This window comes from Charadrius vociferus, unplaced genomic scaffold (genome assembly GCF_000708025.1).
Source record: "Charadrius vociferus isolate BGI_N301 unplaced genomic scaffold, ASM70802v2 scaffold743, whole genome shotgun sequence".
NCBI lineage: Eukaryota > Metazoa > Chordata > Aves > Charadriiformes > Charadriidae > Charadrius > Charadrius vociferus.
The window spans coordinates 1,303,055-1,326,805 of NW_009647747.1; the positions used below are offsets into that span (position 1 = coordinate 1,303,055).

The window sequence follows — 23,751 nt, forward strand, 5'->3', positions numbered from 1 at the left end:
TATTAATAAAAATATATTTTTTGCTTCTTGTTTAAACGATGGTTTTATTGGTGTATTTCTTCACAGAAGATCTAAGTGATCTTCAAAAACCAGGTAAGTGATAATTTTTGAAACACTTTAATTTCACATCTTCATTTTATGTTACAAATCACTGAAGCCTAGCTGGGTTACAGTATATAGTTTACATTATTTGGATGTATTTATAACTGGGGATTTAATAGGGGCAGATCACAGAATCCCAGACTGGTCAGGGTTGGAAGGGCCCTCTGGAGCTCCCCCAGTGCCACCCCCTGCCAGAGCAGGGGCACCTCCAGCAGTGGCACAGGACGGCGTCCAGGCGGGTGTGGAATGGCTCCAGAGTGGGAGACTCCCCCCCCTCTCCGGGGCGGCTGTGCCACTGCTCTGCCGCCCTCACAGCAGAGAAGGCCCTCCTCAGGTTGAGATGGAGCTTCCTACGGTCATGTTTGTGCCCGTTCCCTCTTTTCCTGTCACTGGGCACCACTGGAAACAGACTGTTCCCATCCCCCTGGCACCCTCCCTTGAAGTATTGATAAGCATTGGTAAGATCTCCCCTCAGTCTTCTCTTCTCCAGTCTAAAAAGACCCAAGTCCCTCAGCCTTCCCTCATAAGGACGATGGTCCAGACCCCTAATCATCTTCGTAAATATGATACCACGTTAAGAGCGGCACAGCTTTCTGGTTCCAATACATTAACTTGAAGAATATAGTGAATCATAGGGCTGCTTTTATCTTTTTTTAAATCACACAAAGCTGCTCTTCTTATGCTGCATGTTACTTATACAAATACATAAGAAATTATCTTTTGCTTTCTTGTCTGTGGCTTCTTTGGACTCTAAGTTTTAGTATGTTGCTGCATTGTCAGGTGATTAAGGTGAGAAAAAAAGGTAAGGTGCCTGGCTGTCACCCATGATACGTTGAATTGGAGTGAGCTAAGGTGATTTGAAGCCTGTTTGATTTTTATTATAGAAATGTAGATCTGGAATAGTGCTCCATAAGGGATAATCCCTGATACAGTGTTCCCAAAATCTCAAATCACAAAGGTCATATAATTTCCTGAGTTAGACTTCAAAGATTTATTACTTTTGTCAAGACTTAGTTTTAGTCACTGAAGTGGTACTATTACGGTACATAACGTGTTAACCAAAGTGTACCACTTTGGCATATTGCTTACTTGTTCCTCTTGGCAGAGCATTGGCTCTACCATCCCCTTGTGAAGTACGAAATAAAAGAATTTTCACATACAGATAGTCATCCCTGCTAAGCATCCCCCATCTTGCATGTCTGCATTTCATTTGGAGAAGATGAACTGTTTCAGGTGTTACTGAAAATGCTGATGCACAGTTTGTGAGATTCAAAATTGTACTGTAGGCATCTATTATTTCCTTAATTGATAGAGCTAGCTATTCATATCTTGTTAGGCTGCGTTTGCTGGAAGAGGGTGAAGGAAATCAGGTAAACAACACAACACCCCAAAACCCCACCAAAACAAAAAAAAGAATTTTTCTCTTAAACTAATAACTTATTAGGTAAAGCGGTACCAATAGACTCTGGCTGTATGGAACATGCAGTTCATTTTTGGACATTGGCAACTATGACTGTAGTTACTGACAATCTGCTCTTTTGATCTATTTCAAGCAGACCTACAAGAAGAATCCAATCACAGGCCTGTTGGTAAGTAGTTTTATAGCTGTAATGCACATATGTATTTCAAATCTAGGAAATAGATTTTGATTTTTCTGATTATTGCTTCCTCTGCCACTGCTAGTGAAATAACTGTAGAGTGTGTAAACAGCTGCAGGGAAGGAGACTTCTGTATATTTTTATAGTCCTTTATAATGCTCGCATGCCCTTTCAGCAGTAAACTGTGGTGAGGGCACCAGTATTTTTAGTGACTCGGTGGAGCGTCTACAACTCCCCTGTTTCAGTTTACTGTTTCAAATTCCTCTGGCTACGACCTTAGCAAGTGAGTTACTCCATTACTTTGAATACTTTGACAGTTGGAGATAGTGCTATTAGGATGATGTGATAAAAAGGGTTGGTAGTCTGTCTGCTAAGGGTATGCTGTCCCTGCAAGCTCAGCTCTTCCTATGCACAGCGTGTGGACGCTTTGATCCTGAGCTGAAGCTCATAAAGATAGATGGATAGCCTATGCGTGTTATGAGGAATAGTTAGAATCATAGACTGGTTTAGGTTGGAAGTGACCTTAAAGCTCATCCAGTGCCACCCCCTGCCCTGGGCAGGGACCCCTCCCACCAGCCCAGGTTGCTCCAAGCCCCGTCCAACCTGGCCTTGGACACCTCCAGGGATGGGGCAGCCACAGCTTCTCTGGTCAATTTGTTCCAGTGCCTCACCACCCTCTTAGTGATTATTTTTTTTTTTTTTCCTAATATCTATTCTAAAACTGCCATCTTCCAGTTTGAAGCCGTTACTCCTCATCCTATCACAACATGCCCTTGTATATGCCTCGTAGTGGCTGGAGAAGAGTTTTTTTAATCACAGTCTTAAATTTGCGTGGTAGACTTGACTGTAGTCAGGCGTGTTCGCTTGTCGATACTAAACCAGGTAAAGACTGCTGACCTCTGTCAAAATTTTACCACTCATTCAGGCTCATAAGTGCAGAAGGGAGTGTAAGTGCTTCCCAGTCCTGGTTCACCTTTTCTAGATTAATTAGAAGCTTGTACTACTAAGTGTTTTTCAAAGACAGTATGCCACTGTCACTCAGCCATTGCTGTTTGAAATAGTTCACACTGTTCAAGACCTCGGAGGTTCTCCAGCTGCAAAAATGTTGAAAACATCTTGTTTGAAGGAGGTGAGTTAGACATTGAGGCTGTGGACAGAGATTCTCTTCTGGATCTAGCTGTGCAGGGTTACTGACGCAGGTTTGGGGCGTTTACATCATCTCATTTGCCACCAGAGCTGGGGGACAATAATTCCTATTGGAGAGGAGAAGTAACAAAGCAGGAAGGAAATGCCTTGCTTTGGTTAAGTGCATTTTGTAACTTAGTATGCGATTTTTGGATAAAAATCAGATAGCGGTCTTTAAAGCATTTCTGTCAATGTGACTTTTTCCCCTTTCATTGCAGCTTTGTTTAGTTATGACAGAATTACTTCGGACTTTATTAAAATCAACATGAACGTAACTCAAACTATGACTATCAATAGACTTCGCTCTGAATTTTGTGAATTTCTTATGTCTCTGTATAATTGTTTTTAATCAGAGCAACAGTAAAAAGAAACCTTAACAAACAGAAAGAAGACTTTTTCCTTCTGACCTGTAAAAGTTTCCACCTAAATGTACTGTGTTTTAGAGAGACAGGACATGGGAGTCGGAGATGTGAAAGCAGGCTTTTTTTGTGTGTGGTGGTTTTTTGTTTGTTTTTTAGGAAGCACAAGAAAATTTGAGGTTTTGGGGAAAGTATACTGACCATAGCTTTGGCAACTTGCCATAAGAATTTTCACGTTTATTGAATTTCTTCATGAATGGGGGAATTCAGTAATTGTTTTTGCCTCCAGAAAAATGAAAGGAATGGGAGATAGCCTTAGTGACTCACTTCTTGACAGGTTATCCAGTCTGAGATGCATCACAGTTCAGATATGCTGACTGTCAGACCATGCTGAAATGGGGGTTTTTTGGTTTTTGGATGAGGAGACAGTTGAGCTGTATTGTTGATGTATGATGACACTTAAAATCACATGTCGTACCTGAAGTGAGATTGGATACTATTTTCAATTTAGAAGAAATTAAATTTAAAGGTATTGAATGCATGGAATATATAAAAGTGCTGTGGTTTTGTTTTTCCTTTGTCTTTGCAGCAACAGACAAGGTAGCTCTGTTAATAGGAAATATGAGCTACTGGAATCACCCCCAACTCAAGGCTCCGATGGTAGATGTCTATGAATTGACTAATTTGCTAAGACAGCTGGATTTCAAAGTTGTTTCTTTGCTGGATCTTACTGAGTCCGAGATGCGAAATGCAGTGGATGAATTTTTACTTCTCCTGGACAAAGGAGTATATGGTAAGAACGTGTGACATCCCTTCTGGAGTAGGTCGATTTTGTGATGTATCAAGTAGACAGACATCTGGTGTTTACCTCTGCCAGCTCACTACATGTGATAGCAAAACAAACTTAATGGGAAAAGTAAGTTTAAAACACCCACCAGCATATCCTTTGACTTTGGTTAAAATGTTATTGTTTCTTTACTCTTAGAACAGATAAAGCGTTTGAACTTTCTTTAACCACACCTAAAACTGCAGTGCACTTTTTTGTTTGATAGTACTGATGTGTTTGTCTGCTAAAAGCTGCTGCATATGTATAGCATATTTGACATGCCCTGCAGAAGATGGACATTGGTACTAAGAAGTCATTAGTACTAGTTTGTAGTAGTCTTTTAAGCAGGAGCAAGAGTAGTCTGTTGTGTCACCTGTATTAGTGTATTATGGAAATGAGCAAGTAGCAGAGTAGTTGACAGCTCTGTAACTGCAGTACAAGACCACGTGTAGTCTTGGGCAGCAGTCCTTGCTGCTTTAGGAGACCTCTTAAACACAGTCTTCATAAACTCAGTTGTCCTCTTCCCTTCCCCGTGCCTGCAAGTTAATGATGTGGTTAGGGCTGGCCAGTCGCTTGGCGTACTGAAACCGCTGGGTGCGTTTCTGTTGGGGAGGCGGCGAACAGCCCTAAGTACAGCACGGAATATGTTCTGGGCTTGCTGGTGGGACCCTTCCCTTCATCCCCTGTCTTTCTACTGGATGTCTGCAGAATGCTCTTTCCTTCTGGATTTCCATCCTTCTGGTGCTCTTTGGGAGGGGCTGCTCTGCTCTCTTAGTCCTCGCTCGCCAGCTCTGTAAGGACCAGAGGAAGAGGGATGCTTTTCTTTGCCCTGACAGTGAGCTGCACTCTGATACCAGGTTTGTGGGGGGGAGGGCGGTGGGACATACTAGCAAAGCGTATCTCTCATGAAGATGTTACGAACTAAAATATGCAGTACAGAAATAAGAGAAAAACATTGTGCTTTAGAGTTAGGGCATAACACTCAACAGGTTGGATGCAATCTTTTTTGCCAAGTTTTCAGGTGAAGTAGAATCTTCGGTTTGAATTGCTGGTTCCTTTCAGTTATTGTGATACTGGCTTAGCAAGCACAGAATTTATCATAAGGTCCTTGACAGGGAGTGAGAGTGAGTTGTGCAAACCTGGATGTCTACTTCAAAAAGCAAATTGAAAAGAAGTTTGTTTATCTCAAATGAAAATTTAGTTCTCTAAAGTTATGTCTGTGCACTGTAAAGAAGTAAAGTAAAACAGAAGAATTCACGTTATCCTTTGCAAAATATACCTTGCACAAGGAAAGGCATTAACTGAGAAATTGGTGAGCTATGGATTTCAGGTTCTGACTTCCTGTGCTTGTCAACAATAAAGGACTTTTCACCAAGTTAAAAACTAAGATTCCTGTTTGGGAAGAATTCAGGTACAACGATTGTTTCACAGCTCTGTGGAAGGTCTAAATATAGAGCATAAAATTTATTCTTTCTGTATGTCTTTGCATATTAGGTGGAAAGCTTAGTAGTGGTTATGCTGCTTAAGCTTAAACTCTTGAGACTTAAAAATAACACCACACAAAACTCCAAGGCACTTACCGTTAAATTGCAGCCTCGCTTTAATGATTGTGCTACAGTACCTCATCAGCATTGGTTTAAGTTATAGGAGGACAAACTAAGCAAAGTATCCGTACTAAAAGATACGTGTTTAACACGTTTCTCTTTTTTTTCCTCTAAGTTTTTGTTATTTGAGTCACACATCCATTTATAAGATACTTGTAATACAATATTAATAATAATTTTAAGTTCTCCCCCACATACCGCAGAGGAGGTGCCTTCTGCTGGGACAACGACTAACCAATCAGGTCTGGTATGCGTTGCTACTACTGATATGCCTTGAGTCTTAGATGATTACTCACATGTTGGGATTCCTCGTCTTGCATAAACTTGATTTTGAGGGATAAAGCACAAGACAGAACTGGTGGCTGTGCTAGCTGGGGGAGGGCATGGTGGAATTGATGCACAGAGCAAAAACCTTCATGTCTTGCATGGAAAAGGCCTAGAATGACCTGGCTTGGAGTGTAAGAGAAGCTCTTCTGTGGAGTTTGCTGCTGACTGCCACTACTTGTGTCATTTTTGTAAAAGCTAAGATTGCATAAATGACTCCAGAAAAGATTTGGAACAGGGACCAAAACGTTCTGGCAGTTGTCCTGTTTAAATTGCAGAGTTCCTATGGTAATGCCCACCCGAGAAAACATTACTTGATTCTTTTTTGGAAGAGAAGGTCAGATTATTTCTTAGTATGAGTTTTTTAATGGTGTGTTACCTGATGCTCAGTCTGTGCAGAACTGCCTGATCTGACATTTGGGCATTTATGTCAGAGCCAAAACTTGCATGACATGAAGACTAATTATGGCAGTAAAGTGTAGTAGGCTTTCTGATAGCAGTTTTCTTTTTTTGTTCCCTGGGAAATAGATGTGCTTGTACATTTGCCTGAGCTTTTAGATCCATGCGCCTTCTTAATTTTTTTCTATAATTGTTGACATGAATTTAGAAAATAAAGTACTGAAAGGCGTAAATGAATTTCTCACCAGCACCATATGAAAGCTCTTATAAGGCATGTTTTTGCAGTTGTATTTCTCCAGCAAGTTGGTATTTTTGAAAGGTAAGCAGAGCATTCCTTCAGTAGTGTGTGGCAGTAACTACTTTGATTTAAATTGTCACTTTGTTTCTGGATAGTGGCTATTAATGGCTTAAAGCATATAAAAGATGCTGTCAGTGCACAAACAGATAATGATTTATTGCATTTTCAGTGGGCATAGCTCCAAATAGGAGGCATAGTGGCTACTTCTGTTTAGTCCTTGTTACACATGCTCATGATATGACATTGCATAATTCTTGCTTACTGCCAGGAAAGTGGCATTTCAGAGAGTGTTCCTTAAGAGCAGGAGTAGTAAACAAAGTAATGATGATTGTCTCCTCTAATGTCTTAGTTTATGTTGTTTAAATGTAGGGTGCAATTAATTAATACTGTATTCCACAAAGGGCAAAAGCAGAGACCCGTATGATTTAACGTCTGAAAGTAGCTAGGCTGCTTTCTTTTAAAACAGAGAGAGAGAAAGCAAGAGAGAGACGCAGGTATCACTTAAATGCTGACGTCTGTGAGGAACTTGAGCCTACTTAAAATTGTTGTGTCAAAGTGTCTAATGAGGCCCTCCAAACATGTTTACTCTGCTTACTCGGGTATGCAGAGGTTTATTTCTGATCTTGAGCTCAACATATTAACTGTTGCAGGTACTCATCAAATAAGCGTAGCACAGTCATCTACTTAAGGACATAAAAGACATGTAGCTCTTACTTCTGAAATATTTCTATTCATTGAGGAAATACTCTGATAAATTGTGCTTTACATTAGACCTGTTTCTTTCGGTCCATCCAATTACTTATCTAACGTAGATATATATAATCTCAAATATAATCTTGATTTAGGTCCGGATCCAAACTCTGTGGAAATCAAATTTAAGAGTTTCCTTTTAACTTAGCACCTGACATGCAGTCATGCACTTGGCACTTAACTTCATTTTTAACTCTCTTGAAACTACCCAGTCTCAGGTTTGGAATCTTATAAATAACCCAATAGTACCTTTATTTGTTAGGTTTTTAATCTTACATTTTAAATTCTGTATCCTTCAGAAATCTAACTTTTAATTGAATAAAGCCATTGCCATTTGCCGATACTCTGGCAGATGAATAATCATAAGGCTCTTTGTTGAAGTGAAACTTTGCACCCTGGAGTTCACCGTGTATGCACTCGCTGGCTGCTGATCTTGGCTGTGCGTGCTGCCCATAAAAAGAAATTGAGCGCTGTTGATTGAATGCAGCAGTTTGCAAGGTCTTGGCATAGTTGTTAATGACTCGAGAGCATACAAGTAAAAGAGGACCGAAGGCTTAGTTTGAAGGGGCGTAGGTGTATCTTGGTCTTCCTTTACAAAAAGTGCAGGGCTGTGTGAGAAAAGTATTTTAATTTGTTGTAGCTAACTGTAATGAAAAGGTAAAAATACCTAGCATACACAAGCTGATTTACATGTCGATTATTTTAGTATATTAGGGTAAGGCTTATTTTGTTTTTTCTGAATATTCAAGTTCTCTAGTGACGTAAATTTCATAGCTATTTTTAGTAGGAATAATGACATAAGACCATATTCCCTAGTTCGCATAAATTGTAATATCTCTGACTTTTATTCAGCTGCAGCACTATATACTAATATAGTGACCCATAGACTGCTTTGTGTAGATAAATAAAAGTTCTTTTTAGAAGATGGAACTTTGCACAAATAAGCAAAAACAGCACTGGGAACAGACGACAGGAAAATTCCATTTAATCATACAAGCTTCCGGTAACTGCATTTTATGGCAGTGGAGGTTATTAATGCTAAGATCATCTAATCTTACTGCAAATTGATATGACTTTAATATTTGACACTTGTATTCATATAAGTAAAATCTAAGCCCTAGCTTGCAGTTCCCTTTTTCGGGGTTAAGAAAAGCTTTTCTTAAATTCCATGATATGTTTTCTTTATACAAAACTATTGCATGTTTTATTGAAGTTTTTAAATCTTAAAATATTGTAGACCATTGTGTATTGACACATGAGGGAGATGATTGTTGGATAATCTTTTGTGTCTAGGTAAGCATGGAAAGAATGTGTTTAGTAGAGCCACAAGTGTCAGGAGTCTGTAACTGTAAAGAGATGGTAGATGCAATCAGTGTTGGTAGTTTGGTAATGGGAATGTGCTCTGGAGTCCTACCAAATATGGTCATGGAATAATCTTTTTTTTTTTGCCCCCCTCTAAATGTAAAAATATTTCTTATCCCTCCCTATAAAAAAAGACAAAAGAAAATGGAGAAACTGACTGTACAGAGGAAACGTCAAAACTAAAAACTTGCAGAAAAAAAATCCATCCAGACTGTTCAGTGCTATTTTTTTTCCTACCTATAAATTCTGCACTGACTCACTGCTCCTCAAAGCTTTGTGATTGCACATGCAGAGAAGACGTTTTACCATTACTACATTTCCTCATTCATATCCGAGTTAGATATACATAACAGATTATTTCTGTTAGAGGTCATAACTCTACATAAAACGTTTTAAGAGTATTTAACTTTGTGCGTTTGATGCAGGTATCTAATTGATTCTGTTGCATGAGTGATTTTTTTTTTTACATTTGTTGTGTCTGTGTATTGTGAAGTTGATGTTAGCGTGGTGACCCCCCACCTCCCCATCCTTCTCCTGTATTAACAAAGGCCTAGCGATATTTTAAAAAAAACCCCACCCTGCTTAGAGTCGCTTGCATGATCATAATCTCCCACAGACACGTAGTGTGGACAAAATGCGTGAAGTTTTTGACAGTGTTAGAATTTATAGAAATGTTCCAATGTACTTTTGACCTGTGTTTTCAATCATGTATATTTTGAACTCTCAGGTTTGTTATACTATGCTGGCCATGGCTACGAAAACTATGGAAACAGTTTCATGGTTCCTATTGATGCTCCAAATCCCTACCGATCTGCAAACTGTCTCTGCGTGCAGAACATCCTCAAACTAATGCAGGAAAAAGAGACGGGACTTAATGTATTCCTACTGGATATGTGTCGGAAAAGGTATAATCTCATCATTCATGAATAGCAAGAACTGACATTAGATGTTTGAGGGATGTTTTTGCTTCATGATAGAGGGAGACAGCATAATAACTGCAGTTCTGGGAACCAGCTCTGAAGTTCAGTTTATTTGCTGCAGCAACAGATTAAAACTGAACCTATTTTAAAAATGAACAAATAGAACTGACCAGCCACTTTGAGAGAATAGCAAGGGATCTTGAGAGAAAGCTGGACTTCACGCTGAGGAGAAATCTTTAGTCTAGGCTGAGAATCCACTGTACTTGAAAGTTCGTGGTTCTGAGAATTCACAGCCTGCACCAGAGTGCTTTTAGAGTCACTAGAGTTCATTCATAGACTTATTTTGCCTTTGGCCTTCGATGGAAATGTGAAGCTGGTGATTAGACTTTTTGTTTCCATGGGTAGATACTTGCCTTTTGATTTGAATGACATTTATTTCTGCTTTTTTTCGTTGTTGTTTAAAAGTCATAAAGCATCTCTCTTACTAGATAAAGTGTAATTAGGCATCTTAAAGAAGAAAAAATACCCTTTCCCCTTACGTCATTAACCATCTTCATCATTAGAAGGAGGAAGGAGAAGCCATACGATCAAAGGCACGTAATTTGACAGAAGGGCTCAAGTGGAGTGCTTATTTTAGAACTCTTCAGAGGCATGGATTTTGTGGACTGCTTTTATGCTGGGGGTGTTGTATCTTTCTTTAGAGCTTAAAAGTCAACTGGTTTATCGGATTTTTCTAAACCAATTACTGTTTTCTTTCCATGTCAGGAGACTACTATACTCGATTAAACTTGCACTTGAAATCAGCTCTTCAGTCAGCACTTCTGAAAATTCGTCTCAAAGGAATGTTTCATAATCGAAAATTGCTAGTGCTTTGCTGTTTGTGGAGCCCCTTAACTTCACGGCTAATGAAATGCCAATGGCACAGTTCAGCTTCACAATCTGCTGTCCAAATAGAAAATACGGCTACATAAGCCTCATGTTAACTATGCAGACACCATGTTTTGGAAAAAAATACCCGAACGTATAGTTCTTGTTATAATCTAAAATGGCTAGTTATCAGAAATCTTTTTTTAAGAGATTGCAGCCAAACTGCATATTGGTTAATATGGCATGCCCTCATCTGGGTAATGTGCGCTATCTGACTATGTCTTTACATTGTCTTCGTGAAGAGTGTCGATGATGCTGATTTTTTTGTCTTTTAGCTGTTAGAATTCATTCCAGAACTGTAGGAGAGAAAAAAGTTACTCTTTCTGAACTGTGCTGGTTTGGTCATTTGAACAACTGTAGAGTTTGTTACCACTATTAGTTCTCAAATTACTATTTTACTTTTTTGTGTTTCCATTTATTGCAGAAATGAATATGATGACACAATTCTTATCTTAGATGCTCTGAAGGTTACGGCCAACATTGTTTTTGGATATGCAACGTAAGGAAATTTTTCTCCTGCTATGCCACAGAGTATTTGAAGCCAGAAGTGACCATTGAGATTGTATAGCTAATCTTTTACAGAAAAATACTAACACTGGTGTTAAAGGACCAGTAATTCATATCCATATCTGTATCCTATATACGATCTTTTTTACTTCATTCTTTGAATCATTCCATACTCTGACTGACTGTGGAACTGCATTTGTAATGACTCCCAGTATTTAACGGTCCCATTCAGATATAGGGTAACTCCACTGAGGGAACTGCATTCAGCACACAGAAACTGCAGGACAGTGTTCCTGATCTTTTTTTAATGGTTATTTAATGGTACTCATTGAAGTATGATTTCTTAGAGGTGAAAAAAACCAAATGTTACCCTCAGAGCCATACTGTTCTGTTTGTTTGTGCTGATGGGAAGGGGCAGTTACGTCCTGTGTGTTCCTAGCGGTACTTGCTGCACTGTGAGCTTGTGCACAAGGTCAAGTACTGTGGAGCAGTTGATTAACTATAACCTACGTGCTGTACCCTCGTCGGTTGTGGGTCTCCTCTGTTAATGCAAGTTAAATTTCTAGAAAAAAAAAAGTTAGAAATACAAATTAATGAATTATTTGAGGAGTAGCAATTAGATTGGCCCCTGCGTTTCTTATTCTGGGTGTAAAGAATGAAGTTATAACCGCATTTGAAGCTATTTGAAGAGGTTACTTATGCAGAAAGCTAAATAACCCCTCTCTGTCAGTTTTGAAGTCAAGTGCAAAAGCTGTTGTATAGAAGTAGTCAAGAGCTTTGATGAAGTCCTCTATGGGAAATTTAAGCTCCTCTTATAAACAGTTTGACATCAGTTCTGGTCCATGGCTTGATTGTAAGTGAAATCTTCCCAGGAGGAGTTGCTTGCATATGAACATGAAGAGCAGGTTGGCCTCAGACACATCCTGGCTTTCAAATTGTGGGGTTTCTTTCCCTCATTTCCAACACAACTTTACTCCGTTTGTCCTCATGTTGATCTTAATCATGCGGATGTTTCGGTGTTTTTTCCTTGTCTGATATTGGTGATCTCATAGGTGCCAAGGAGCAGAAGCCTTTGAAATTCAGCAGTCGGGGTTGGCCAACGGAATCTTCATGAAGTTCTTGAAGGACCGTTTGTTAGAAGACAAGAAGATCACTGTACTGCTTGATGAGGTTGCAGAAGGTGAATCCAGCTTACTGCACTAATGCTCTTCTCAGCCTGCTGAGAAACTAAAACTACTAAAAAACTTCTTTGCTTAAATGTCGTTCTTTTCGTAGCAAATGTGTTACACTACTTTAAGCTCTTTCCTGTTGCATTTTGTTAAAACAACATCTTTTATCAAGAAGCAGGTGCTACTGGGCAGCACGTTAACAAAGATCGTGATATTGTAAAGGGATTTGAGCTTCTTTAACGCTTGTCAATTTTATACTCTCCTTTTTAGTGAACCTTATTTGTTCTGAGTGTCTTTCTGCATGGAGCTTTTAATTATCCATCCACAAAAATTACTCTTCTGTCTTGTGGTGTCAGCTGCTAGTGGTAGTCCAGTCACTTCCATGTTCGTTTAAACAATTAACTCAGGCCTACCTACCTCAGAGTGCTACAGTGAGGATAATTATTTGCCCTCTGTCAAAGGGTGTAGGTGCGCTATAAAGGGCAATCCACTGTTTTAACATGCCTGGTTCAGTAATTGTCTTTTATAATTGATGGGAGAAGTGCTAAAATATATTGCTTCTGTGCAAACATTTGCTCGAAACATAGACTGGATATGGCTATGAACAAAGAGCTGTCTGCATAAGATTCTGTTATTTGTCGGTAATGTACATGATCAGCCAAGTTCTGCTGCATTTTCTTGGTGTGTTCTTGATGCAACTGCAGGTCTCAGAATTTTGCCCAGTCTGTCTTCTGACAGGGATCCAAAAAGCAGAAACAATGCAAGAGGATCCTAAATGCACAGTAAAGTTCTGCTGTCAGCAGGTTAGGCTGTTGAAAATTAAACGCAAAGATTAAACTGACAGAGCTTCTGTCAGTGCCCTGCTGAGGAAAGGGAAGAGATCATTGGTTGACTAGCTGAAATATAAGCATGGAATTTATGTCAAATTGATGGCAATAGGACTCCAGCATACCCCAGGATGTAAACTGAAACGTGATGGTCCTCGGTTACCATTTGCATGTTTGTCTGGTATATATTCTCTGTCTTTTTGCTTAAAGTTCATGTGCTGCTTGACTAGGCCCCATAAAACAAACTTACCGTTCTGTATTTTCAGTCTTATCTGTTAACCTTTTCGTGAAGTTTCCGTGAAAAGGTAAATAAAATTTCAGAAGATCTCGGAATTATCCGGAAGATGGGAAAACTAAAAAGATTATTCCAAAGCCTAGGGCTGAAATTGATTTTTTTTTTTTATTTTTTTTTTTCCCTCCATAGGGCAATGTGTTTTTCTTTTGCCAGGTGCACTCAAGCAGAGTGCTTTTTGCATTAAGATTTTTACTTTTTATTTGCTCACAGTACTACTCAGTTTTGCCGTTACCTAAATAAAAAGGAACAATTTGAGGACTTGCTGTCCTCTCATTTGCAGTGGTAGGAACTGGGAGCTAGCTATAGCTGTGTTGCCTGAAAGCCTGGCAGAAGCTCTAATAGGGCTCCTCCTGCTGGATGCTCACCAGCTGCTGTATTTAGGCCCACATTCATTAAGCCGTTGTTCCTGAAACTCTTTGTTTTGAACCAGGCCCAAATATCTTCCCTTTCCTTAACCTTTCTTGCCTCTTCTGGGACATTCTAACTCAATGTTTTGTGGAAAGAGAACCCTGTAATCTGCTCATCCTAGCATCAATGCTATGTCTGCAGTATATGTATATACTGCGTGTTTAGTTTTCATCCCGCGTTCTCCCATTGTCAGCGTGTTCAAAGCAGGAGTAGGAACAGAACAGACACCCGCTTGCATTTTGCAGTGGTCATAGGCCAATCAGTCTTTCAGCTTGCATGAGAAGTTTACAAAATTTATAATGAACAAATATCCAGAAATACTCTCACCCTTTTCTTCTCCTCATCCTTTTTGTCAATGTTTTTGGGTGTTCTGAAGTGGGTTAGTATTCTCTGAGATTTCTCTCTGCTCTTCCCTTCACCTTTGTGGCTTCCCCATAAGAACATGTCACAGTTTTGCCGGTAGCTATTTTTCCTACACTTTTCCAAATGTCCTGTAAGATACGACTGACTCCTGTTGCTTCGTCTGTACTGCCAGGTTAATGTTAAATGCTCTAGATGTTCTGACGTGTGACCTATGACTTATCTCATTCTTGAACTCAAAGTGGAGAGAAAGGTTGATTCGTCAGGCAATGTGACAACCGTTGTTGTCAGTATTGCCAGATACTGAGTGTTAGTACGCCGGTGCACTGATGATACTTGAAAATGTTCCAAAGGAGTGTTCACACTGAAAGTGTTCCATGTAAATCGCCTTCATTATTTCAATTTTTTATGAACTCATAAATGGAAATTTTCCAGTTTTTTTTTAATTCACTTTGCAGACCATAGGTTTTGACTTTCTGCACGCAGCAAAATTATTTCAAAATGTAATTGAACTAAATATAGGGACACTCTGATAAATTGGAGTAAGTTTGAATTGCAGACCGATTAAAGTTGGAAAGGACCTCTGGAGATTGTCAAGTCCAACCCTGTTGCTCAAAGCAGAGTAAACTCGAGCTGGTTGCTCAGGACCTTTTCCATGTGGGTTTTGAATGTCTCCGAGGATGGAGACTCCACAGTCTCACTGCACAACCTGCAGGGTTTGATCACTCTTAAACTAGAAAGTTGTTTCTTAGTTAAGTGGAATTTTCCCTATTTCAGTTTGCATCAGCTTCCTCTTGTGCTGTCACTGGTCATGATGCGAAGAGTCTGGCTCTGTCTATTTTAGTTTCCCATGTCAAGTATTTGTACATATTGATAAGAAGTCCCCCGAGACATGTTCTCCCCAGTCTAAACAGTCTCAGCTTTCTCAGCATCTCGTCATACTAAAGATGCTCCAGTTCCCTCATACTCACGTCACGCGAGGGGTGTTCCAGGCCCCTCATCTCTGTGACCCTTCACTGCACTGTCTCCAGTTTGTACGTGTCATTCTTGTACTGGTGAGCCCAACAGCATTGGCCTCTTTATCAACCCCTAAAATACTCCACTTGCCTCCAATTCTTTAGAAATCCCCTCTGATGGTATTATTCACATGCTTGAAATTAGTCACTTTAGGACCTTACTGAATCAGAGCCGTGGTATTGCTTGAACTGGTTTTGCAATACATGTGAGCACAAGCAAAACCCTCAGAATTCTCTGAAGGCATCTGGTGTGCTGGTTTAGCTAAAGTGAATGAACGGCTGAGCAATGAATACTTCTGAAATTGCAAGTTTTTATGGAAGTGCTGACACTGGCGTAACCAGAGCAACCAGACAATATTGCAGTGATGTACTTAATCTAGTTAGAATTTCAGCAGCATTGATTTTGAGAGAAGTTATATGCATCTTATTTTCAGATATGGGCAAATGTCACCTTACCAAAGGGAAGCAAGCTTTGGAGATCCGCAGCAGTTTGTCTGAGAAAAGGGCATTAACTGATCCCATTCAACAAATCGTATCTTCTGCAGAGTCTCTGGCACGGAACCTACAGTGGGCCAAAGCTCATGGTATAGTACAGTCTACTTTTAGATGATCCAATTGCACAGTCAGAAAAATAAGAGGATGTACTTAATAATCTCTAGTCTGTGGATTGTGGTATTGAATGGAAATGGAAGAAAATTCAAGTTCATATCTGAATTTCCATTAGTATGTTCAGATCTTGGAAATCTTTGTGTTGGGTTTACTTCTACATGAGATTATAATGAACAAGGTGACATGCAGAATTCATCCTGAGTCGGTATATTTAAGACCACTCAAACACCGAAGGGGAGACTTATATGATGTCTACCTCCTGCGGTAATCTCCCAGTAGTCTGCTTGTGTCTAACAGTGACACTTTTAAGACATCACTAAACTCATTCTGAAGTCATCACCTAAAATAGCCAAGTGAACTGTATGGTAAAAGTGCACAATGAAAAGGAGTTTTCAATGTATACAACTAAGAAAACTAAAATATGGGTGAGATCAGTTCTAGGCGTTCTAGACTTTTTTTGAAGAAGGGCAGTGGGATTTAAGACCTTTTTTTTTATTTTATTTTATTTACCTAAATTTGTTGGAGTACTTGTGGACTCAAGCCCTGAATTCTTGTTTGTGAAGTGATTGAAATGCACAACAAAAATTAGGAAGACATAATGTTATCTTATGGTTTGTTTTTAAGCCATGCGTGGAAGAGAATGTGTTTGGAATTTGGGAAGAGAATAGCCTTTATATTTGTGTAAAGGTATCTCTATGATAATGTTAAATAATCCACTTCCAGTGGGAGCAGAAAAATCAGTACAAAGCATACAGATAAAGAATGATGTCATTGACCCTTGAGCACTTTAAAATATATTCCTATGGATTGAGAAGGATCCAAAATACAAAAAAAGAAAAATGCTCTGGGGTAGGCTATGTGAATGTATGCATAGGCTGTGAAAAGAAAAAAGAGAACCTGAAACTCATTCTGCTGTCAGATTCAAAGGTTCTTATAATGCCATAGCTGTGTCTCCCATATATAGTGGATATATACCGTATTAACCTTGCTGATTCGATTACAGCTATGGAAGCAAATTCTTGGGTCGGTAGGCTATATCCTAGTTGTCTAGTAGGCTATATCCAAGTCTATGTTGCCTTGCTAGTTGCACGGAGATTGGGAAGGAACCCGTGAAGCAGAAGTTGAGTCAGTGCACTCTGGCAGCGCCTGCCAGTTACCCTGTGATACTGGCAAACAGCGCTGCTGTCGGCTTGGCTTCTAACCGGGTTTGCTGGTTTGCAGTCTAAATATGTAAGTCATAGGTAGAGGGAGGACAGGAGGAAGAGGTCTATACCTTTTAAAACTTTTGAATTTAAAAACAAAATTTAAAAAAATAGAAAATACATATGCTAAGTTTTATTTAGAATGTAATGATGTGTTATTTATTTGCAGAGCTTCCAGAAAGTATGTATCTTGAATTCAGGTGTGGTGTTCAGATTCAGTTGGGGTTTGCAGCCGAGTTTTCCAATGTCATGATAATCTACACGCGAATAGTAAAGCAGCCACCTGAAATAGTAGTTTGCAGAGCCTATGTTACAGACTTCGCCCTCGTAAGTGCTTCCTCTTGGTGTCTCGCTGATCTCCCTCCACTGAAGTTGAAAACCGTCTGGTCTGTCCATGTCAAACTGCAGCTTTTGTAATCAAATGGGTCTAAACTGTTGAAATCAGGTGCTTACATGTGAGTCTGTACAGACTCACACATTTACCTTCTTTCGTGCATATTTTTAATATATATATATATATATAAATACATTAAAATTAATCTGAGCTCATCTTTGTCAAAGTTTCCTTTGGTTTTCATTGTCTAATATCAGGTATTTGTTATATTTAATTAAAGATGTTAAATGTCAGTAGCTCTTATGTGAGCTGAGGACACGTCTGCTTTGCAGGACAAGGTTTCTTAGGCTTTAGTTTTACAGTTTTTTGCACCTGGTGATCCTGTCCAGTTCCATTGATGTTACTCAGCTGATCACACTAATGTGAAAAATAAAGCAGAAAGCTCCCTGGGGCACAAAAACCTTATTTTTTGCCGTCTATGAAAGAGGACGTGGGGCAGAAAACCTTTTTAGATAGAATAAACAGGACACTTCTGATGCTTTATGAATAAAATATTTGAGTTAATGTGCATAATAAATACATGTGGGTTTAGCTCACAGAAACAGCATTGTAGTAGTGTGCTTCATAGTAGAAGTTAGGTAAAAAAGAGCAACCCTGAAGCAAGCACAGCAAGTTGACAGGAACCATTAGCAAGAGAGGGTAACCTGCTCAAATGTAACCCCTTCTGCCTGTCATTAACAGTGGTTTCAGCAGCTTTTGCAAGTAATCCAAGATTGGTGTTTTCTTTCCTTTTAAGAAGAAGAAAATGTTGACTTTATAAAAAGAAATACTGGTAACTATTTTATGAGCTACAATTCTGTACTTTCAGCAAAGTACCCATTTCTTTCTTGCAACAGGACCTGGACGTGGATCCTAAAGAGGCCAATAAAGGAACTCCTGAGGAAACCGGAAGCTATTTAGTGTCAAAGGACCTTCCCAAACACTGCCTCTACACCAGGCTAAGTTCACTGCAAAAACTAAGGGTAAATATATGTGTTATTCCTCACGAGTTTGTTCAGATAGTTTAGACTAATCATGTTGCTTTGCAGTTCTGTTGAGATTGTCTGCGTAAGTATGTGCTCGTTGGAGGGAAAAAATGGCTAACAGCACAATTCAGTGACTTTAGTTTCTTAGCTGAAAAAGAAAAGCCAGGGAATCAATGCATATGCAGTCCTGACACCCTCGTGCAAGGTACTTTGCATTTTCTGGGCCCGTACTGAACTTTGACAAGATGATTATTTTTGTGAAGATCAGCTATTGCATACTGTGGGGACGTTCCTGTGCCCTGTAGTACAGAAGAGTGTGACCTGAAGCACAGCTGCATCTTACAGGCTCATGAGTAGGAAATGTAAATGTTACGTTATCATCTCCTTTCATTCCAGCCTGTGTTCTTGGGCAGGCAGTTTTTGAAAGGTTCTCACTTGATCATACTGTGGCACTGTTAAGTTTATCTATCTTTGTGTCATGAGCACAAGTCCTGGACGTCACTTGGTATCTCTTCAGTGCTTTTGGCAGCTGGTGTAATGTAAGTGCTTCTAGAAATAAAGACCATCAGGTGAGCAAGTATTAACCAAAAGAGGTCCTCAGTAAACAAGTCTTGCCTAATATATGTCTTTAGCTCCTAAAAAGATACATCTACTTCTCCAGTAGACTGTGCCTCTCCACATGTTTCCTATATTGCTTATTTGGGGAGGAATTTTAACTTTTTTTTTATTTTTATTCCCCCACCCCCTGTCCTCTTTCCGCTTTTGCAGGAACACTTGATCTTCACCGTTTGCTTGCACTATGAGTATCCGGGAATAGAAGATACAATGGATGAAAGAAAGGAAGTTAATGTTGGGAAGCCCCTTATTGCTAAATTAGGCCTTCGTCATGGATACAAAAATAATAACTGTCTCCAGACCTGTTGCATGGCTAATAATCCTTTTCATAACCAAATAGAATCAAGTCCAGTGGCAACTAAATACTTTGTCCCTAGTCATTGCCAACCAAATTCCTGTCCAGGGGGTTACCATCCGAACCGTATTTGCTCAGACAGCATCAGACAACCAGAAGCATGTTCTTGCAGTGGGACTTCAAGGGTATTAGCTTCAAGACATGAAGTACGGAATTATTCCCCCGCTGTGGAAGAGAGTAATATACCAGTAGAGACGACTGATGATACTGTTGAACTGGAATTCCTTCTCTCTGACAGCCTCAGACTCTCTAAACAGCAGTAGCTGTGATGTGTTCAGAACAGACCAGATTATCATCCTTGAGCAGGGGACCTTCCGCACTGCTTATCTGCTGTCTGGAGTTTGGGAGCTTCAGGACAAAGGGACTGGAGCGTCTGGAGGTGGTACTGGAGATGAGGCTATGATGAAAAATTTTCAGCTCCAAAGAGACAAAACTGGACAGATGAATTTAGGAGAAAAAGTTAAAAACCATGCCTTTTTTATTCCTACCATTTTATGTTTGATACAGGGAAAAACCTGAACTTGTCAGAGTTTCCTATTCTGCTCTGTGGCAGCCAAGCAGCTCAGGAACAGGGGCGATCATGCATGTCTGGGAGGAAGCTGCCTACCTCTGGAGGGGATGAGTGCATAAAAGCCTGGCTGTGGTGTCGAAGTTTCTCTTGAAATAGTAAAGCCTGGGATCTTCCCAACTGATTCTCCAGTACCTACTGGAGTTATAAGATTTACTGTACATCTGTGTTTCACAAATGTTCTGTTTTCAAAGAGGAATCGCTCATCCTGTACAAAAACAAGACAAACGTGTATAGCTGTCAGAGGAAAAAATATTGACAGAATTAACCAGGAAAGTGAATTTCCATGTCCTCTATGATTTAAGATGATTTTAAAAAATTCATTAGCCCCAAAATGGTAAATACACCTTTCTCTCTTCCATCTTTCAGTTTCAGTTGTTCAATATCCAGGGATTTCTTTTTACGTGCTGCATTGAAATGAGGTTTTATGTGTTTAGATGTGTTTTAGCAGCCTCCTATCGAGTATATAAGATGACACGTAATGTAAGTGAACTGAGCAAAGAGGGAGCTTTTACAGAAGTGAAGATACCGTGTTTTAATATTCCAGGGTTAAGAATATGTCTCCTTCAAGCCTCAGTTTCTTTACTTCCTTGCGTATGTGTTAGGATCAGTCACTGACATCCCAGTCCCTTGGATGGAGCTAATAATCAGCTTTGACTGCGTTCTCCTCTCGTGCTCAGGTGTCCAGTGTCTGACAGCAACTGACAGATGAAAAGCTGCGGAGGAAAACAAAACCTGAAGCGATAATGTTAGTTTACTAGCTCAGTTGTTTCTCTTTTTCTCTTTGGGTTTGTTTTTGGTTTTTGGTTTGTTTGGTTTTTTACAGAACTAGATTAAGAATCATCAGAGGGAGCAAAGTCACAGATTCATAGTGTGATGGATTGTTCTTATATGATAATCTTTCTCTGATGTGACATACTTAAGACTTTTGCTGATCTGAATTCTGGAAAGGTGGCCTTTTCATGGTCTAGAGGAACACTAAATGGCAATGTGAGGACAAAGTGCCTGTTCCTAACAAGCCAAGTATTGTGTAGTTAGTCACGCAGTAAGACATGCCGGAGGCTAAAAATGAATGGGCAAGATGAGGGAAAACTTCAGGGTTCTTCAGGCCGAAGTACAGGGATGGTGTTCTGGACACCAGCCATTGCTCTTCTGGGGTGATTTTAAAAAACAAACAAACCAACCCTACTGAGTTGTTTTCCAGGCCAAATGAATTTATATTCATTCAAATAAAACTGCTAAAAGTCTACCCTAAAAGTGTGAAAATCCAAGATAAAGATTCCAGCGCACACAAGCGCAGAGAGGCTAAAGCACCTTTAACTGCCGTCTGCCGAAGGTGAGGGACACGTGCTGCATGGCATGGCCAGACACCCCCTACCTAGCCCCACATGGGTGTGTTTGACACCCCCTACCTAGCCCCACATGGGTGTGTTTGCTCCAGAGCTCAGCGGTGGAATTCGTCTCTCCATAGGGTGGGTGCCAGAAGCGAGCCAGCGTGGGGCTCCGTTGGCCTCTGAACCCCCGGGCCTCACTGTTGGAGGCAGAGGCACCTTCTCAAGACGGGAGCCTTTGCTGAGAGCCAAACGAGCTGCTTTCCTGCAGGGCTTTCTTGCTTCACTGAACAAAGGGAGCAGATAGACTAGCTTGGGCTAGCTGCCGGACCCTTTAGATGCTGCAAAATTTTTTCCTCTGGCTTTGGGAAAGGGCAGTTTTGCTCACCGAACTGTTTTGCATATGCAGGTTGAATAGTTTGGTCCAAAAATACACTGGTTTTTTTTTAATGTTTGGTTTTGTTTCAAAATACTGAAGAATCTGTGACTTGCCTATGTGTATCCGGGGCCGAGTGTTAGAACACTGCTGTTTTATTAGGTCTTAAACAGTCTCGATGCTTTGGAAGCATGAAAATACCGTGCTGTGAGGTAATTAAAATTCAAGGGAATTTTCAGATGTGAGTAGTAGCCTTTGCTGCCAGGTAGTATTGATAAGCAGTATTGCTTTAATTAAGATCCCCATCGTAAAGTAATTTTTTTATTTTAGAAAAATTATAGGAGCGCTTTTCATTAAGTAGGTAGCAAAAAATGAAGTCATTGAATCTCCTTGATGTGGTGGACAAACCAGTCTAAATCTTCAGCTGAGATGCACCCTTCTGGTGGGATGGGTCAGTCTAACACCACGTTGGCTGGGTGCTGCGGGAGGTGCCGGACATCACAGCGAGTTTCAGATGGGAGTGGTAACGCATTATTAACTATGTCTGTTGATCTTCAGATTCATCTGTGCTGAAAGGTGCATATATTTACCTGAATTTTAATGTAGTTATTTCTAAAATGACAGCTGTCCTTGAAGTAATCTGCAATGAGCTTGAGTTTCTGACTCTCCTTTGGAGGGTGTTAAAGAGCGAAATATTTATTGATGAATGCGATGTACCCGTGCATTAATTATTCTGTGTAATTGACTTATAAATCAAAAATTATAGCTTGAGACATGGTCTAGTACGGTAATATTTAGCTGATACTTTGTCACAGTTTTCTGGTTTGTATAAAAGCTTATTCTGTTTCTTACTGTGTAATAAACTGTTGTCCACAAAACAATACATCTGTGCGTATGTTGTTGCTATCTACTACTCCTCCCAGTTTAAAAACCTCCAAACTGTATTAAAAGAACGCATACAATAGTTTCCTTAACAAAAAAGAAGGGGAAATCTGAATCATGAGCTTCAGCTAGAGTTAAACATATCTGCGCCCTGGGCCTCTTCAGGTTTCTCAAACTGCACTTAGAAGAATTTTTTTTTTTTTTTTTTTTTGCAAGTTTATATGCCTTCCTAGGTTCTGCTGTCCCAGCTGCGCCGGTGGCTAAACCTAAATGGTCCTCCTCCATCGCTTCACAGGTATCCAAACGAGTTTCAGTAATATTTGGACAATTTCCTTGAGAAATGTAGATAAAGAATGCAATTATTAAACCTTACAAGCTGTGCCGAGAGAGGCAGGGGAACTCGCTGACTCTATGTGCTGGTCTGTTTGCAGGTCACCTTCATGGCGCGGGAAGGGCTGCCAGGAGCAGCCGTGCTGGTGTTGGGAGTAGCCGTCTCCTGGCGCAAGTACACAACTGTAAGACTGGAGAGGGACCCGTGCAAAGCGTCTGACATAACGCTACCCGCGGCGGGAGGGTCTGTGGAGGAAAACTCTATCGTTCTGAGCCCTACTTACAAGGGGGGTGGTGATGGAAAGGCATTTTCTTACTGTCTCCCTGCCTTTGGGAACTGCTCGAACTGTTCTAAGCGTTGATGGTAAGGGTGAAATATCCTGGTTCTTAAGGCCGAGCTGCAAGAGGCATCCATTTCCTTTGGCCCGTATCCAGTAAAGCACTTTAAAAGTTCAGCTTGCATAAATTAAGCCAACATTTAAATCCCAGTGAAATCAGTGGGAGTAAAATACATGACTAAACTTAGGCATTTGTTAAGCTCTCTTTGGCTTCTGATGCTCTTTCTGAACTTGGGGTTTTTTTTTCCTGAAGTGCAGTTGTTTGGGGGTAATACTTCAAACAAAAAATAAGTATCTGCTAGGCTGTTACTTACGTGTTTGTTATTTGGGTTTGGATGTTGAATAGGTTTGGAAGAAAGGTTTTAAGGTGATCCAAATATGCTCGGGTTTCTCTGGCAAAGGAAGAGTTCATATGCTTCACAAAGGCCAGTACAGTTCTATATCTTTCCTCCATTCTGCAGTAAGGTGGGGCAATTTAAATGCAAGAAGCTGCTGTTAATGCAGCGTTAAACTTCTGACAGTGATCCTGTTTCTAGCGAGCGATAGGAGT

General features: G+C 40.1%; 1 protein-coding gene across 1 annotated transcript in view; it reads left to right on the forward strand.

The window, feature by feature from the left end:
• MALT1 (mucosa associated lymphoid tissue lymphoma translocation gene 1) overlaps positions 1 to 19,639 on the forward strand; it is a 36,637-nt gene extending 16,998 nt beyond the window's left edge. Inside the window, exons 8-16 of the mRNA XM_009882051.1 lie at positions 67 to 93; positions 3,834 to 4,037; positions 9,535 to 9,712; positions 11,079 to 11,153; positions 12,214 to 12,341; positions 15,671 to 15,820; positions 17,217 to 17,374; positions 18,278 to 18,403; positions 19,175 to 19,639. Of these exons, the coding sequence (XP_009880353.1) occupies positions 67 to 93; positions 3,834 to 4,037; positions 9,535 to 9,712; positions 11,079 to 11,153; positions 12,214 to 12,341; positions 15,671 to 15,820; positions 17,217 to 17,374; positions 18,278 to 18,403; positions 19,175 to 19,639 (1,511 nt within the window). The remainder of the gene's footprint in view (positions 1 to 66; positions 94 to 3,833; positions 4,038 to 9,534; positions 9,713 to 11,078; positions 11,154 to 12,213; positions 12,342 to 15,670; positions 15,821 to 17,216; positions 17,375 to 18,277; positions 18,404 to 19,174) is intronic.
• The last annotated feature ends 4,112 nt before the right edge of the window (positions 19,640 to 23,751 follow it).